The sequence below is a fragment of the Astatotilapia calliptera genome, chromosome 7 (assembly GCF_964374335.1).
Source record: "Astatotilapia calliptera chromosome 7, fAstCal68.1, whole genome shotgun sequence".
NCBI classification, from domain to species: domain Eukaryota; kingdom Metazoa; phylum Chordata; class Actinopteri; order Cichliformes; family Cichlidae; genus Astatotilapia; species Astatotilapia calliptera.
Window position 1 is genome coordinate 25,435,955 of NC_137428.1, and position 18,980 is coordinate 25,454,934.

The 18,980-nt window shown below is 41.1% G+C and overlaps 1 protein-coding gene across 1 annotated transcript; it reads right to left on the minus strand.

The window, feature by feature from the left end:
• Positions 1–1,474: 1,474 nt before the first annotated feature.
• Positions 1,475–18,976, minus strand: myo1hb (myosin IHb). The gene is made up of 34 exons (XM_026173834.2): positions 18,920–18,976; positions 15,032–15,193; positions 14,532–14,647; positions 13,191–13,389; positions 13,010–13,090; positions 12,674–12,853; positions 12,468–12,566; positions 12,274–12,387; positions 12,085–12,156; positions 11,881–12,000; positions 11,535–11,602; positions 11,343–11,448; positions 11,157–11,237; positions 10,990–11,081; positions 10,798–10,892; positions 10,561–10,607; positions 10,296–10,376; positions 10,102–10,207; positions 9,870–9,987; positions 9,639–9,752; positions 9,464–9,540; positions 9,314–9,382; positions 9,111–9,195; positions 8,827–8,989; positions 8,661–8,744; positions 7,996–8,089; positions 7,710–7,765; positions 7,466–7,601; positions 7,294–7,364; positions 5,871–5,968; positions 5,648–5,747; positions 3,047–5,572; positions 2,040–2,349; positions 1,475–1,959 (listed from the first exon to the last, which is right to left on the minus strand). The coding sequence occupies exons 1-32, from the start codon at positions 18,974–18,976 to the stop codon at positions 5,546–5,548; spliced, it is 3,168 nt and encodes a 1,055-aa protein (XP_026029619.1). The 3' UTR covers positions 1,475–1,959; positions 2,040–2,349; positions 3,047–5,545.
• Positions 18,977–18,980: the final 4 nt, after the last annotated feature.

The window sequence follows — 18,980 nt, forward strand, 5'->3', positions numbered from 1 at the left end:
CAATGGCATGAAGAAAACAAAAGGCTTAAATACAGACATGAGGTGATCAGGGGAAGTGGCGACACATGGGGGAAAACAGCTGACAGACATAAACCTAATGACAGGACCGGGGCCCTGTTTCAGGAAGCCGGTTTGGAAAACTCAGAGTGAAAAACGACACTCACGGTTGAGTAACCCCGAACTGTCCAACTCGGAATATTCCGTTCCAGAAAGGCTGATAACAATTAGTTCAATCAAGGCGGAGTTGCTTTAACCCCAAGTGAAGCGCGCGGACGAGGATACATAAAGCCCTGATAAGCGGAGCACAGATTAAGCGAGTCACCATGGAGACGAAGGGAAAGAAGGCGCGGTCAATGTATTTCACAGCGCTTGAGGCCGAAATTCTGATGGCAGCATATGCTGATAACATGCAAATTTTGCGGAAAAAAGTAACACAGCCACAGCTGCAAAAGCATGCATGGCAAAACATAGCCGACAGAGTCAATGCGTGAGTGTTAATTTAAACATTGATCGAGGGATTTCCACCCATTTAACACGTTATTTTATCATATGTTATTTTATTTGTTATTTTATACATTTTATTTTGTGATGTGATGTGAGCGCAGGTGCAACCCAACAGGCCCCAAACGTGCCTGGCAGCAAGTAAAAATGAAATATAAAAATATAGTCCAAACAGGTAAGGTGTAATTGTATTATGAGCCATAGTGCTTGGTCTGTTTGTCCGATGTAAATCAATTGCAGTTAGAGGCTACATTAATTTTCTTTCTGTAAGCACTTATTGAAATTATCTGAGCACATTACAAGTACATATTTGCTTACTCTGTATGCTCAAATGTGACCCGTTATAGCCAACAGAAAAAAAGCGGAGGCCCGAAAAACAGGTGGGGGTCCTCCACCACCACCACTCACAGAGGCTGAGCAGTTGGCCCTCAGCCAAAACAGTGGGCGCCCTGTGGCTGAAGGCATCTCTGCGGGGACATCCTCTGAGGCAATAACCCCGCAAGACACAAGTGCCTACATAGGGGGTAAATTCAAAATAATACATGATGTGCATACATCCTTTCTTCACAGTCACCTTTGCAGTGCTACTCATTCATTTGATAAACTCTTTACCATAATGAATTATTTTGTAGTCAAGTTATTTTCCTACTGATTTTGCCTTCCCTCAGTCTTGGTTGTCTCTGAAAGCATACTGACAATGAAGTGTAAGGTGCTTGGTATGTTTGTTAATTGCCATTTGGTCCCTTGTAAGTTATAAGTGACCTGTATAAACCTCATATTCTATCAGTTGATGGTGATGGTGTACTGCATCTGGTGCAGCCTCCTGTTGAGCCAGACCAACATGCAGTTGTGAGTAATACTCCACAGATTATATGAGTTTACAGTAGAACAGCAATGTTGTCTATTTCTTTACTACACGAAAATAATGAAGAAACATTGACAGCTGTTACAGAGGAGGAAGCAACAGAGACACTTTATGAGGTTTACATCTTTTAATACTTTGTGTACAGGAAACACAGGTGACCAATAAAGCCAGTTGAACAAAAAATCTGTTTATTCTTCTTTCAACATGTTGAGGTGATGGGTCAAAAGAAATGATTGTGACATATGGTGTCTCTGACTGCTCTTCCATCTTGTATGTCCGTGGGAGGGTCAGGATGTTCATGGTTTGGATCACTGCTGATGTTTGGTTCAGAAGGACAGTGTTCTCCTCTAATTGTGGCAATGTTGTGAAGAATCACACATGCCACAATAATGTCACATGCCCTTTCTGGGGTGACCCTGAGTCTTTGCAGGCACTGGAACCGGGCCTTAAGCATTCCGATAGTCATTTCAATTCTGGCTCTTGTCCTGCAATGAGCCAGATTATATCGCTGCTGTGGGCCCGGTTCAGGGTCAGGGTAAGGGGTGAGCAAATAGGGTAAACATGGATACCAAACAAGTAGCCAGTGAACTCTCCTAAGACAGAAGGGTACACTTCAGTTCAAATGTCCCTGAAGCAATTGGTCTTTATATATTTTAAAGTATTCTCAACTCACCATGTCCACATTTTGTGCTCAGTGTACATTCACGGAATATTTGTGAGTCATGGACAGAGCCTGGCCACTTGGCTTCCACATTTGTGATAATGTTGGCAGCATCACATATGATCTTCACAGTGCAGAGAACACAAATTAGCATCCATTACTATGATGAAATAATTTGTTAGTTTGAAATGCTACAGGGAACTATGTACCTGTACATTAATGCTGTGGAAAGACTTCCTGTTCACATAGTCTCCTTCATTTACTGAAGGAGCAATGATTGGAATGTGAGTGCCATCTGTACAGCCAATCACGCCTGGGAACCCTGAAAATAAATGTGCAATTTAAGTAGTAGTCCAAGTATCACCACATCATAAATTAAGTTTTGTTCATCCTGATACCTGCAATTTTGTGGCATCCCTCTTTGATAAATCTTGTGGGTCTATGACCGGGGAACACCACAGACGAGTACAGGAGACGTTTCAGTGCAACTGTAACATTCCTGACTGCCCGACAGACGGTAGCCTTGGAAACGTGCTCAGCGTCACCAATATTATACAGAAAGCTCCCGTTTGCAAAAAACCGAAGTGCAATACAAATAATATGTACAGAACTGAGAGCATGTCCGCGATGTGTCACATGCGTAATATATGGCCTGAGGATGTTATCCAAATAAATTATAGATTGTGCTGAGAAACGGTAACGTTCGCACAGAAAATCATCAGGAAATGATAAAATGTCCAAACGCGATCTGATCACTCTCTCCCGGCGGAGAGCTCTGCGGAGAATTTGGGCTTCACGATCTACTGGCTCTTCAAGGAAGGGGCACGCCATGTCTGACACTTCCTACAGTCAGGTTTCCGACAAAGGGGCGGAGACAGTCAGGGTTAGTTGTAGTAAACCTGCTAGGGAGCAGGTTAGCTTCACGGCGTGTGTCGTCATAGTGACTCACTCAGGCTTCAGCTGAACTCGCTTTGTGAAACCGAAAAACCAGAGTTTTCGTTAACTCAGGGTATACTTACTCAGTTTTTCCACTAAACCGGCTTCCTGAAACAGGGCCCAGGAGAGGAAAGCTAAATACAATAAACAAAGAACACATGACATTGTCAGAATAAAACAGGAAATACTAAAACATGACAACACAACTTAACAGACCTAATATGTGATGAATAAATACAAAACCCCAAAACATAGAAAACCCAGGAACAATAACTGCCTAAACTAAAGGCAGATAGGAAATAACACAAACTAAATCACATAACAAAATGAGACAAATACAAACATGAACTCAGAGCGCTGGGTCAGAGACCCAGCCTGTGACAGTTCAAACCTTTGTAGAAAATTAAGTCCAGTATTATAGAATGAAACCAAAAACACCCGCAGGTGCCTTTGACGGTGCAAAAATGTTTCATCGACATTGTTGTGTTTGTTGGGGAGAAAACTTACAAACACACAGTACAGCACTTCAGAGTCACACTGCTGGCGATCAAAGATTTATGTAAATTTGACAAGCTGAACGCGCTCTGTACTGTGCAGGAGACACGGCACGAGATTGATTGACAGTGGTCTACAGCCAATCAGGACGCAGAACACAAAGCGCTGTAAAATAAGGAAAGAAAGGGAAAGAAAAAGCATGAAAAATTGCGCACAAAATATCCGCGAAACAGCGAGGCCGCGAAAGGTGAACCGCGCTATAGCGAGGGACCACTATAAACGCAGTAGCTGTAAAACTGCTGTAGGGTCATGAGTCCTCCAGTAGAGGGAGCTCCGGCCTTTGGAGTTATCACACTGACGCACATTAATGACCAGGAAGTCAAGCTGGTCCAGTGGCCTCCTAGACTTCTTCAGTCTGCGTGATGTTATCATTGTGTTGATAATAAGTTATTATCAAAGCTGCCTGACCAATGTTTTTCATTAGCAATTTAGCAAAGTTGATGGTGGTGGTGTGTCTGTGTGAGTGAAAGACGGAGAGGGAGAGCGAGCGACAGAATTTCTGTTATAACCTTCATTTTATGGACGCACAGTGTGAGCACTCAGGTCGCATCAGAGCATCGGGCCGTATAGTGTGAGACCCTGCATCGTGACCTATGAACTTCTAACCCCTGCGAGTCAATCGTACAGTTTGAGCAGGAGCTGAATCGCGCGACTGAAAAAATCGCACAGTGTAAGCCCAGCATAATACGGCGGGGTCCCTGTCGGCTGGTAGCCGAAAAATAGCTCTACTTTGTTGTGTGGGTCAACTTTTCTTGCGACAGACAGAGAGAGGCGTTGAAAGGCTGCTCCAACGGAACTTGTTGTTTTCGGAGGAAAACACGAACACAGTGTACAGTCGAGTCTTAATAGCTTACTTACAACTGGGCTCGTCAGGCACTCTTCTTGGCTGCAGTGGTTATTATTATATTTACATGCTTCCAGCTCCCGTTTTTGCTCGATGACTGCTCGTACCTTTCCACTCCCCTTTTTCTCCCTCCTAGCGCTCACAGACACATAACGTGTATGGCAGTCCATTCTCCCTGCAGCACGGACTACACTGCCCATGATGCTACATTCTTTAGAGCTATGCTTGTAGCATTCTGCCTGTTAGCTTAGCACAACAACAACAACAACAACGAAAAGGCGCTCTCTCACCCAGGAAACACACAGTCGCAGAGAGAGAGAGCGTCGCCCTGTAACCATGGCAACCGTAACGCTGCCTGGAGCAAAGGAACGTAGCTGTCAAACAAAACCCAAACAGTCCTGACCCGCGACAAAATGAAACAGGAAAGTACCCCAGTGTGTTCCATTTATTTCAACAAAGTAACTGTATTCTGAATACCACCTTTTTAAACGGTAACTGTAACGGAATACAGTTACTCATATTTTGTATTCTAAATACGTAACGGCGGTACATGTATTCCGTTACTCCCCAACACTGATAATAACATATCTAAGAAAAACAGGTTAGAGAGTGGCTTAATTCGTATCTGAGACTGTATTGACTGAGTTAGCGTGCTGTAAATGTACTTCAGAACTGCGTAATAGCAGCATGTACTACATAAACATAATCTGCACAATTCATTGGAGTTTCCTCTGCTAGACTAAACCATAATCTGACAATATTGCCACAACAAGGATGTTTTAATATAAAGGTACAACATGACTGAGGTATTATAAATGTTACAGTCATGGCTTTGCACACATATATTTCTTTACTGTTATCAAGTAATTCTATGAATATTTTGTATATATAATACAGTGTACATACATGAATCTGTTTGTTTACATAGAGATTATTTCAAATCCAAATATCATGAACACGGAGAGCTGCTGACATTGTAAGTAAGAACTTTCTACAGCTAAGTTATTGGCAGCATTTGGGTAATAACAGAATATACTTCATTGTATAACATTTTAATGAAGATGCAAAAGTATAAAGTTGCCTTTAATAATGTAAATAGCCACTGAGCAGGATTACAGGGTAAGCATGGCTGTTGCAACTCTGAGGCTTAAGGAGCACCATTAATCCCACAGCACTGGGATCTTCATCTTGACTTGGTTTTTGTTGACTCCTAAAAACACAAAGAGCTCAGTCAGTTGCTCGTGTTTTCAGTAATAAGTTGTCATTGTCTGAATTACAGACTCACCACCATCAGATGGCCGTTCTTTGCCCTGTAGACCATCGACTCCTGGCCACTCTTGAAGTCGACAAACCCCTCTCTGCCCGGCTGAATGTCAAACCGCACGCTGCATTTAAAAAAAAATATATATATAATTATTTATGATTATTTATGATTTTTATTATTTATGATTTTTACCACTTTCATATTTCAAATTCAAATATTGCCACACACGATGCAGACTCTGTACCTGCCCTGCACCACGTGGATGCAGTTCTGCTTGTTAACAATAACACTCAGCTTAGTCAAGGCTTCAAACAGGAAGTCACACTGCAGAACCAGATCACCCTGAAAGGACAAATCAGTGCTCTGTTAAACGTTGTGACTTTTCCTCTGGAATCTAAATGGCAGACATGAACTGCTTTAATTTATGGTCTCTCCAACAGTTTCTTTAGACATATTTGACGTACGCTATATGGACTAAAGTACCGGGCCACATCTTTTAATCTTTGAATTCAGGTGTTTTCAGTTCCTTTACCACAGTCAGCTTTTACAAACATTTGTGAAATAACAGGTTGTTTTAAAGAGCTCACTGAATTCAAGTGTGACACTTGTGTGATAATAGGACCCAACCATTGTAACAAGTCAGGTAGTGAAATTTCTTTCTTCCTAGATATCCCAAGATCAGCTTTATTAAGTATTTAAACAAAAGTGGAAGCATTTAGGAAATATGAATGTTTGTTTTTGTCACTGAAAAGTCCAAATTTCAGATTGTTATTTTAAGATTTTGACTTACCAATTCAAATTTAGGCTGAGTGTTGGGCTGAGAATTACTAACTCAAACTACTGAGAAAATTTTTTTAAACCGACCCCAAAAAACAGACAAAAACCATAAAAATTTGGGTTCTTACATTAAAATTATGAGATAGTAATACAAAATTATGACTTACTGGTAGGAAAAAAATTCAGATGCAGAAACAAGCTTCCATAAGGATCAACAGTGACTCATCCATGACAGACTGTATTAAGTTACAGAGCAGGTTTGCTGGGGCTCGTGTTCCATAAAATTTGCCATTGTTCTCCTGACTCAGTAACTGCAACGCTCCAAACCTCCTCTGGGATTAGCATCAGCACAAAAACTGCACTGGGAGCTTCATGGTGAGGGTTTCCATGGCTCCTCAAGCTGTAATGTGTAGTTAGCCCAGTACTTTTGTACATATACTGGATATTTTTCATCTTAAATTTAAAGACCTGAAAGTGATTATTATAAGAAAAACACTCCAAAATGTTTTTAAATGTCCTTGGTGTTTTAATAATGGTGCCAGCGGTTGTGAAGTCCAGACACTAAATGATTCACATCATTTTCATATTTATTAAGCTATTTAGCGAACTCTTGTGTCCTACTGATTGAATGCATTATCACGCTGGAAGAGACCACTGCTTTAGTACAGAAATGTTTGACCAAAGGGTAACAGTGACCACTTAGAACAACTTTGTACTGATTTGTGGTAATCCTTCCCTGGCCCTCCCTACAGCATGATCTTCCACATCCACTCACTTTAGGGTTTAACATTTGAGTTTTGTTTTTCATTTTATTGGTTGCCCATCTGTAGAGTATAAACGGTATAATGTTAAAACTTTTAAGATGGCTGTGGACAGCGGTGTGCAGGTACCTTTTGCTTGCTGTCATCACACGTGACATGAAGAATCAGGAAGTTGTCACTGAGGTTGCTGACTGACACACCTTGCAAAAACAAGGTTAACCTTAAAATACTGATAAAATAACTGTATGTTTATATACTGCAGATAACAATGTTTTCTTTGTTTTATCTCCTCACTTGTTACCTTTCAGTGAGCTGTAATCTATCCGCTGTTTGATCTTAGCCTCTTCCACCAGGTAGGCAGCTTCCTGGGTGAAGATGAGCTGCCGGAGTCGAGGTCTGAACCCGTTCCTGTCGTACTTCACCACAGGTACGCTGTACTGTGGAGGTCCCGCTCAAAGATCAGAGAAGGTGAAAAAACAAACAAACAGACAACCACACACACGTCAAAGACAGTGTGCTGACTAAATACTAATATTATAATTTACCTTGACTTTCTCATGTTGAATCATCTGAAGCACCTTGATGCTTATATCTTCTGCACCTTAACAAAGTGAGAACAGTGAGAACAGCAATCGCTCAGTCCATCATATATTTAGCAGCAGGAGAGGGTTTGCAGAAACAACAATAATTGCCAGTAAACAAGTCCATGCATTCGTCAAACTGTAGCAGATTAGTGTTATATATTCTGTCTTCCATTTCAAATCACATAAACTACTGTAGTCTTATCTATTTTATGCATGTAAGTCCACTTTAATGGTACTGTAGTCTTACAGATCCTGGTGTCTGCGAATGGTCTGCACACACTGAAGGGATAGTTTTCTTTTTTCCCTTTGAACAAGGCGCTGGTCTGTGCTTTTAACAGCAGCTGCAAAGAAGATGTTTAACAGAGAGTATTTTAAGATCAACCTTGGAAATCTGTTGCACAAACTGCTTCCAGAAATAACACATCATGTCATGATGTAAAGAAACCCAAGAAGAAATGAGAAACAAAGTCATTGACATGTATCAGTTTGGAAAGAATTACAAAGCGATATTTTTGGCTTTGGGACTTCACTGAACCACACTGAGAGCCACTGCCTAACATGTCAACCTCTGGGTGGCTCAGAAAAGTAACCAAGATAAAGGTTTTGGAGTGGTCTAGTCAAAGCCTGAACCTTAATCCAACCAGTTTTAGGTTTGGGAGCAATGTCACATAGAGACAGGTGGATTTGGAGAGATTTTTTGCCCTAATAAATGAAAAAAAAAATGTATTTACTCAAGTTATGCTTGTCTAATACTAGGATTTCTTTGATAATCTGAAACATTTAAGTGTGACAAATATGTAGAAAATCAAGAAATCAAGAATGTAGGTATAAAAAACACTGGTGACAGGCAGAGCAAGTTTAGGTTATGTTATACATTTATTGAACTTCCTGCTCACGTACGACGGATTGTACCTGTGCTTTCCTTTGGGGAGTGATCCCTCGAACGTACTTCCTCACCATGTGGCGAATGTAGATCTTCTTCAAGACCTGGGAAACCTGGAGGATGAACAGGAGTGTTGAACGGGCTCTGTTATGTGATATTACAAAAAATGCAGCCTGACATTTAAATATCACTCACTTCCTGCAATATAGGAGGAGGAGTGAGCCAAGAGTCTTTTTCCAGGATGGTTTTGGGAAGGTTTTCCTTGAGCCGCGTGAGGTAGCTGTGCCTCACAAAGGCCAGGTACTCGCTGTTGTCAGTGCAGGCCGGTTGATGTCTATTCATGAAACCTTTAATGAACCTGGAACAAATCAATAGATCGGTAACCTCACTTAATAAAAGTTCCCAAATGGCTCTCTCACAGCCATTACACCGTCCTGCAAGCATCAGCAGCCATTTAACTGTCAAACATGTTAACTTACTTCTTGATGACCTTGACAGCCCATGCTCTCCTCTGACGTTCCCTCCTAGCCATCATCCCTCTCCAGCAGGTCTCAATCTTTGTGGCTATTTTGATTAGACAAGACATTGTTTGTTTAACGTGTTTTAAGTGTAGTAGGAGCTGATAAATCAAGATGGTTCTGGACCATTAACTAATAGGTTATAAACAAATGTCATGGCCTACCAGCCTCTCTCTGTTTTAGATAGTCTCCTTTCACCTTGTAGCCTTTGTACTTTGCCTGAATCCTTGTTGCTGCAGTAAAGGTTAAAAGGTTGAAAAGGTTGTTGATGTTTACTATAGAAACAAAAATACATTTTCAGCGCAATATCTCACCCAGCTTGTGTTTGCAGACTTGAAAAGCATCTTCTGTTGCAAACAGAGTTCTCGGGTGGCGGATAAAAATCTTTGTCCTTGCGATGAAGGCAAACAGAGAGATTTCCAAAAATGTCTTTTTCCAGGTTAGTCAGCAGTACCCATCTGAAATATGATACTCATCCGTTCTGCCTACCTTCCCATCTTGTACTCATCAGATTTATAGCCCAGGTGTTTGATCAGACACCTCACACCTTCTGCTGCAGTTCCTTTCCAGTTGGGCCAAGTGTCAGGACACAGAGGTTTATACCTGAGCACAGAAGGTTAGCAGAAGACAAAAGAATCCTGATTTTTGTTTTTGTTTTTCATTTTGCATGAAAAAGATTAACGTAACTAACTGAAGGTTAGAGGAGTGCCAGCGTGCTACCTCTGGAGAAAGACTTCATATTTGCGACGATAAGCAAAACCAGCACGCCTGACTCTCAGGTGTTCCATCAGTCCCAGGTATTTCACCTGATGCCTTACCAACACGTCATCAAAGTGTCCTGCAGGAGACACCACAACACTAAGAGGTCAGCAGCAGCATGTGCTGATTAAATCTAGACTGACTAGGATGTCTCTTTATTGAAATACCAGATTTTTGATACTCAAGGCCTCACCTGGCTGCTTGGCTTCATTGGGTTTAATGCAGCGGACGTACCAGGGTTCTTTCATCATTAGGATCTCAGTCAGACCCACCAGGCTATTCTTAAACTGAGTCACTACCTGAGGAGTCACAGGAAAGTGGCCGATTACTCCTAAATTCACTGACATTGGTGAGACACCGAGTTTCTATATCTTGTATTGCTCTTACAGTTTCAGGTCTCCTCTTGCTATCCGGTTCAGTAGAAGGAAAACAGTGTTTGATGATGGCGTTCTTGGACTGCCGCATAACCTAAGGAGAACAGGAAAACTGTGAGCATCTAAAAGGTTAGGCAGTTACACATTTGTAGGCATCATTTCAGTTCCTGTTTGCATTATTTAATAGGGTTACTAGAAGTCACGTTTTTTGTAATGAGGAATCACCATCCACCAAACTGTCATCTTTACTGGGTTAAATTACATAACAGTTAAATTACCTCTTTCCCATTTCGATACAAAAGATCATTGTTTTTGTCCAAGAATCCTGAAAGTTTAAAGAACAAAAAGAAGCTTCAAGAGTGAAGCTATTTGCTCTGTAGTACGTCTGTAAACATGTAGTCAGTTTGCCGGGTTTATGACACTATTGACGCATTTCAGCATTTTTCTGTTGTTACACTGACTAATTCAGTGGCATTATAACAGAAAAAAAATATCAATAGTATTTAACGTCTTACCAACAACACAGTATGTAACTTCCCCAGCGTAGTGGAGGAGGCGGAAGTCTCCTCTTTTCAGAGTTTTCCTCGTCTTTTGGTCTGCAAGTTTGTGTCTGCAGGAAATGTAGTTAGTGTAGATTTGTATTATACTTGTAGTTTGATTGTTTGTTGACAACATTAATTCACCACATGTCACCTGTAAAAACTCACGTGACAAAATGAGGGTGGCCACCAATCTTGTCCTCCATCTTTTCCAGGAAGGTGAGATCTGTGGCCTCTCCAGGCCTTAAACATTCCTCATCCTATGAGAGGACAGCGGGAATTATGGCATGTTTTGGTTCATCAGCACAGTATTTGATGTGATGCCTTTTTTTTACCAGTAAAGAAATGATTCCTCTGAATTTCTCCTCCACAAGATCACAGATGATCTTGTTGTTGAAATATGGCACAGGCTCCCACTGTGTAAAAGAGAGAAAAAAACAGAAGAACATTATTTTCTTCTTGTAAATCAGCTGTTCTTGAGCCCACATATGTGAAGCAAATTGACTGAATAATCGTATTACTTCGATTCCTTCCATCTCGTACTCCTCCTGCTCTGATTTCAGGGTCAGCTCGATAAAAAGCTGCTGCAGCTTCTCATTGCAGTAGTTGATGCAAAACTGTTCAAAGCTATAAAACAGAAATTAGTCATTGTCACTGTCTTTAATTTGACACCTTTTCTACTGAAGAATCAGTCTCTCTGTGCATGATCTCACCTGTTTACACTGAAAACCTCAAACCCATAGATGTCCAGAAGTCCAATCACGGTTTTCCTGGAGGAGTCCTTTATATAGAAGTGCACATATAATAGGACAGGGTTTTAACACTGAGATCAGACATGCTGTAGACAAGCACTTCTAAAGCATTTCAAGCTCATGTGCTGACTTTACTTTGAGCCAATAAAATTACACTGTGCCCAAAAAGACTGCCAGATATTCAAATCAGATGTGTGCAGATTCAAAATCTGTCAGTAGACTACCTCAGGACTGCTTCCTAACCTTGTTAGCCCAAATCACTCCCTCTTTCTGTGAGAACAATAAGTTGGGTTGCTTTGTTGCTCACCATGTTAGCTAACGACTCATTGATCTTGTTGACTAGCCAGCTGAAAGTGCGGCCGTAGATGGCTTTGGCAAGGGCGTCCCTGGCATACACTGCATGGTCCACAGAGAAAGGACTAAATACCTTTAAGATCAGAATAATGTCAATTAAGGTAATTTAGCATTTCAAGCAAGTTAAAATTATTTTATAAGTTAATGTATATGCTACCTCCTCTGATTTGGCTTCGATCTTTCTGTGGGTTAAGCCCTGTTGTAGCACCTGGTTAGGAATCCCCAGCAACTGCAACCAGAATAGAAAACCAAATCATGTGGCATCAAATTTCTTCGCGGTATCATCAGTAAGTTGCATGAAGGGGGACAAATTGTTTATACTACGTGCTGTTTTCTTGGATTTTACCTTTGACACCCATTGCATCTCCTGGTTGTTGTTAAGCATGGCGTATCCTCGAGCATCTGCCTCGAACTTTATATTTCCCATGTGGAGCACGCTGGCAATTATTCCAAAGAGGTTCTGTATGAAATCCAGAGATAAATGGTTTTAAATTAATCTCCAACACAAAGACTGTACAAAGACTTAATGTGCATCCTCACCTCAATGTCACTTTCGCTTAAGTCTATAACAGACAGGGCCTTCCGTACCGTCTTCCAGTCACTTTTATCATTGATAGAGCTGACTTTGGCACAATTCCCCTGAAAAAATCAATTAAAAAGTTCAGTAAAGATGTCAGCTTTTTTTTTTGGGGGGGGGGGGGGGGGGGGTTATAAGCAGCATGAATGTAGTGCATTATTTCCCTGACCTGCACCAAGTAGCGGTAGTGCTTGCAGTTTCTCTCTAGACCAAGCCAGCGGAGCAGATCTTCTTCTCCTCCTTCCACCAGCTGGTAGAATATATGGAAGTTTCTTTCTCCGTGGTTCTGGTGGACCACGCGGGACTTCTCCAGCAGGTAACTGAGAATGTGACCCCCAACTGCACCACCCTGAAAGTGAAAAGGTAATCTTTAACATGTAGTAAATGCCTAAGGTTTTAGACACGAGTTTTATTTTTTTTGTTTTGTTTTTGTTTTTTATAATTTGGAAGACTAAATACCTAAGGTTTCACCTTAGGCATTGCAACATGATTTAGATTTGTCTACCTGGTGGTCAAACTGGATGTCCATATATTTTCCAAAGCGGCTTGAGTTGTCATTCTTCAAGGTTTTGGCATTTCCAAAAGCCTGAAATTTGAAAACAAAACAAGGAAGAAATTGTGTTTTAAAAAAACTGCACAGGATCTTGCATAGCAGAAGCTTTACCACGCACATACAGGACACTGACCTCAAGCACGGGATTGGAAAGAAGCAGTCTGTCACGGACATTGTTGAGGACTTTGGTACTTGGACAGCTGACAGCATAGAACTGAAGGATTTTCTTTGAGGCCTCTGTTTTTCCGGCCCCACTCTCCCCTGAGATGAGGATGAAGTGGTTGTTGAACTCAGACATCATTGTGCGGAAGGCATTGTCTGCCAGCGCATAACTGAAAGCACAGCGAGAGGTCAGAGGCCAACAAAATCACATTTTTTTATTTTTAAGATGAGGCAATCCATCAAGTCAAAGAGTTCTTTGAAGCTGAGCTATAATGCTTTTGTGATTGTCAGCATATTCACAGTCATATTGCTAACATGGTATTTCTACCAGTTACATGTTAACAGTGCTCAAGATTTCATTTTACCGTACTTGTATTTACTAATCACCAGAAAATGCAATAACTGAGGCTGATTTAGTCATATTGTATCTCACATTAATGTATTACAATCATCCAGTTCAGTCTTCTGGGGACCATCAATGTCCATTCGGTAATTGTCAAGATGGTTAAAGTCTATCAACCAAATGTCAACTTTGCGTGATCTACAGGTAGGTCAGGGATTTGCAAAGACAGTAGGATTCATTCATTTGCCAGGAATCATAAATCCATTTGTTCTTTCATTTGCTGAGATATTTTAATATGGAATAAAGGCATGCCAAATAAATCTGATCATTAAGAAACTGAATTTTCACACGAAGCTTTAGAACAGAATTAAACACATTTACAGCCTGGAACAAAAAATGGTTTGGGTTTCTTTCTTGTGGCCAGGAAGAGGGAGGTCTGGACTCTGTTTATACTGCTAGGCCTAGACAAGTGGCAGAAAATGGATGGATGGATGAACAGATGGATGGATGAACAGATGGATGGATGATGGTGGATGTCAGCACAAGTGACTAGCTGTTGCCTTCAGCTAAATGGAGCCACTTTACTGAAGCACAGCAGTGTTTGTGGTTTTGTGATAACTTTTTGAATACACAGTACCAGGGTGGATGAGTCCAAACTGTAACCTTAACTATGTGATAAATAGTATGGATTGCAGTTTGAAATGTCTGTGCTCCTTTTTTGTCATGAAGGAAACAATATCAGTTTACGACCCAGTCTACAGAAGCGCCTTGCTAACCAAACTAGGTAGCGTTAGCTGATCCCTTAAACACCACCCTGTTCTCTAAAACATGATCAAGTCAAAGTTATCAAAGGTCAAAAGGCCAATCTGAAGTTTCAGAGTGCTAATCCACAAACCACTGACGTCACGGTAGCTAAGTACATCTTTTATGTACAGTCTACACAAATGACATGCCAGAAACAACTCTTACATGTGAGGCGGCAGCTCAAAGAAGTTGACTCCCATGTAGGTATCCATTTGCTTCTTGCTGTAGATGTCTAACTCTTTATATGGGTTGACTGAGACGAGAAGAGTCCCGATGTAAGTCTGTGGAGAAAGACAAGGAAAATAACTTATGGTCTGCAACTCTTGCTTTTGATGATTGTTTTCCTTGAACATTACGTGACATTATGAGAAGATTTCCGGCAATGTGCTGTCCATGTAGCTTAACAATGATAAGTAATTTTAGCAAAAGAAATAAGTTCAGTTAATCACTTGTCATGACCCAGTGGGTAGCACTGACCTTTATAGTGCTCACTCTGCAAATGAAAAGAACCAGAGCTGCTGACTCAGCAACACGCAGAGCCCGATTCAGCAGAAGACAACGCAGCATTAGGGCGTTGTGGGGTTGAAGGTTGAGGGCATAATGTTTAATTAGAGTAAGCGAAAGTGAAAGGCTACCCAAAATGACACCACACAGGAAAGACTCACGTAAATTAGATTCTCGTGGAACCGTTTCCTCAGGTTGTCCAGGCAGGCAGTCTCACTCGTGTAGGTGTCCAGGAGAACAAAATCCTGGATGCCAACGCGATCCCGGGCTGTCAGGGAGGCCTCCATGTTTCTCAGGATACGATTACACCGTTCCTCCAGGCTCTAGGCCAAAGAAGCAACCCATCAGTGAAATTAGATACAAAAGGGGTATCATGCTCATTTTAGTTTAGTTTAATGTGAGCAAAAGCACCAATGCCAGTATTATCAAACCATTAATTTACAAAACAAATGAAAAACCATCTGCAATGTTTATCAGTCAGTTTACTGGCGCTTAGTTTCATGGCTTTTACTTGGTAGAAAGATGATGAGACAGGTGGTTAATGTCTTTATCAGTAAGAAGGCTATAAAACCGATGAAGATTCCCACATCTGGCTGTTTAAATTGACAGCGACCACAACCACTCTAATGACTGATCCATCTTTAATTTACAACAGAATGTTTCCTCATGCAAAATCGTGCAAAATCTCCCCCCTCGGGCACTGCACCTCTCACGCTTTGCAAATCCATCCAGCTGTCCTGACTGGCAGTGGCGTGTCCAGCGGGGTGGCCTGGGGGGGCACAGGCCACCCCCCCCAACCAGACTGGCCACCCCAGGTGCCACCCCAAAGGCAAAACAATAAAATTCAATCAAATATCAAATGTCCGATTATGTTTTCACGGTGAAGCTGAGATATCCGAGTGTAAGTGATTGCAGCATCGGCTTCTGCGCTACGTGCATCACGTTAGCAAAGGTAGGAGAGCCAAGCACGAAAGACGGCACTGCAGGAAACAATTTTTCGGTGAAAGAAAATGAGGACAGAATCAATGTCCCGGTAAGTAATATTAAGTTTGTTGAGTTTAGTAAACTTCGGTGAAATTAGAATACCAAGGAAAAAATAACACTTAAAGAATTATTGCAGCCGTCGAATATTTCAGACAGTATGCTACTGAGGGCAGCTAACATAAGAGTTATGAGTTATAAGATATAATCTAAGTCGTAACATTGCTGTATGGAGCTGCAGATTTGGTTGCAGGTTAACATAGCTGGACTGGCCATCGGGCGGTGACTTATTTTTATTTTTTTTTTGTAATGGCATGAACAATGAGAGGTGGTGGATTGGCCAGATGCAGGTCGATGTGTAAAAATAACTCAGTTGTTTGGTGGTGGCTATGGCGGGGCTTCCACAGAGGCCAGCAGGTGGATGAGGGAAGGGGAGGCAGGAGGAGAGACCCGAGGCAGCCGCCAGTCCGAGTGTCAGGTGAACTGAACTCCAGGTAAGAAGTTATGACCTGCAGTCTATCTGGGTCAGATATAAACCAAGTTTAGGTGGAGTTTATTTTCGTTGTGCTGACTTTTTACCGTCAGTTACAATAACTCGTACTGCGATCTAGCCAGCTTGACGGAGTTTTTATACAGCTGGGTGGTGCTATGATGTTACTGATAGTGAACTTTATTTTATTCATAAGGTTAGTTAGTAGAGTTGCCAACGGCTCCTTAAAAAATGGAATGGTCCCTCATTCAGAGAAAATATTACACGTTTCGTATTGAGCTGAGAAGAGACGCAGTTTGTCCCGGACTTTCGCTATAATGAAAAAAAGACACAAAGCTGGAGTTATTCTGTCGTTATGCTGCACAGCTGCCTCTTCTTCTCTCATTCTCTCCCCCTGCCTCCCCTGTTGCTACTTCAATCATTAAACTGATCAATGATCAGCTGATCGGCTTTTCTCTCTTGTTTGTTTATCGCCCACTTTGCGCCAGAAAGAGGAAACCAGCGGATGTCGCTCTAAACAACAGCAGCACGTTTAAGCTTGATCAGCTGTTGTTAGAATTTATTTAATATTAATTTCTAGTATCAGCTGATGTTTGCTGGAGCCACAGCTGTAAAGCTGCTGGTCATGATATCGGTTTGGTTATGTGATGAGAGGGAAACATGAAGATGAAACCAGGAGATGTCCTTACTGAATCATCAGAGCTGAACAGGTGATGGAGAAACAGGTTTACCTTTTAGGTGACATGGATGAGTTGAAGGGAAGTTATGAACTGTTTCTGAGAGACAAATAACCCCAGGATCCTTTTCTAAGCAGCTGACAGCTGGTAACTCTAAATCTTACAACCAAAGTTTTTATCTGACGTAAAATGTATAGAAATCATACATATACCAACAAGACTGTACATCACTGTCACAACAGCATTTGTTTTCATTCAAAGGCTTTATGGCTTTAATACCTGGTGGGCCGGTCTGTAGTCAAAATGCCCGATTTTCTGTCCCGGTCCAGCCCTGCAGGTTAATACTGGCAGTGTCACCATGCCAGCTGACTGTATTTCATCATCAGCCAGTGTTGTTCTTTATCAATATTACCAAAGTTTACGATAAGGCAGCATAGAAAGTATTTACTTGCTTTCAGGTTTTATTCAAATGTTAGTCTTTTCATTTGTTTCTCCACTTTTTTCCTGTTTCAAAATCAAACACCAGTTTGTGAGAAGATTATCTTCTTTTTTTAACAGGCAGATAAAGTTTTACATTGGAACTGGCTAATTTGTCAATTGTTTGTTACAAATGTTCATATTTTAATATTAAAAATGTTTTTGCCCAAAACATATGTGCACTATATGTCAGTAAAAATACTATGCAAATATTGCTGTCCTTGAATGCTGAGTAAACACTGACAAAGCACTGATTGTATCTCTTGTACTTTATCAACGCAGTATCTAAAAACTTTGCACCGTAGTGGTTAAAATCTCATTCTAATAAGAGTTAAAAGCGCATTCAGTTATTAGGTTTACAGGATTATTGAATTATGGTTAACGGTTGGTAGAATTTATTTTTAAACATTATCTGCCAATTACATCTGCCACCTCTCTCCAAATCTGTGCCCCTACCTGGCCCCCCCAACAAAAATTTTCTAGACACGCCACTGCTGACTGGACAGTTCTGGCTTGTTGGCCAGTTGTGATCCACAGGCTGTATATTTGACGCAGCTGAAGTCAAACAACATTACAAAAGCTACTCTACAGATAATGTGTTATTATTATCCCTGCTGTTTGGATGGGATGGATGGAACATGTGCCCCACCTTTTTCCTTTGTGTCTTCAAAAATTATCCTGTTTTTGTTGAGGTTTTCATCAGTGAGGAGCACATGCACACACACATACTTACAGTCTTGTCAGCCTAGGATATATGGTAAATGTCCCAATGGGCACCTAATTTCCTGAATGTTTGTCCCTATATCTGTGACTTCCAGTCAGAGCCATTTCTGGCCTTGGCCACATCCTCTGTGCTCATGATAAATCTAAATTCAGCCACCACTATCTAATCTGCTGCTGTTTCTTTTTAAGAGCCATTAATCTTGTTCATGACAGGGATATATTGAGCACCAAAAAATCCATGTATCCTAAATAGTAAGCTGATAGTAATGCTAAATGCCTCTTTAAAAACACAAGACAAAATAAAAGAAAAAAGGTATTAAGCAAAAGTTGACACAAATATAAATCTGATCAACTTCAAAAGCCCACGGGTAGTAACATTTATTTTAGTATGCATAAATACAGGATATGTTCCGCTGCTTAATGCACAACGAATTTTATGCGAGGTAAAACGATCAGCAATGCACTTTAATTACGGTGCTGCGATGTTATGAAAGAGCCGTCCAGCACTGCGCTTCAGTAGTTCAGCTCTCATCACTGCCAAGTTGACCTGTCACTAAGTCAAAGTAACTGACACTGACAGTCTCCAGTGAAACAAGCTGCTGATCTACTGACCCAGCAGAAATTCACATCAAAATAAAATGAATTATGTAATTATGAGATCATTAAAACAGAGAAAAGATTGTTCGCATAAAGCTGCTTACCACTAAGATCCTCAGTGTACGTGCCTCCAGGTACCTTTTCTGAACTGAGCTGAACATCTGG

Bases quoted from the DNA above. Each gene is read 5' to 3' on its own strand.
- myo1hb (XM_026173834.2), bottom strand. From the start codon at position 18,976: ATGTTCAGCTCAGTTCAGAAAAGGTACCTGGAGGCACGTACACTGAGG. The intron at 14,648-15,031 runs GTGAGTCTTTCC...CTTTCTCCACAG, and splicing joins TCCACGAGAATCTAATTTAC to ACTTACATCGGGACTCTTCT. The intron at 12,854-13,009 runs GTAGACAAATCT...TTTCACTTTCAG, and splicing joins ACATCCAGTTTGACCACCAG to GGTGGTGCAGTTGGGGGTCA.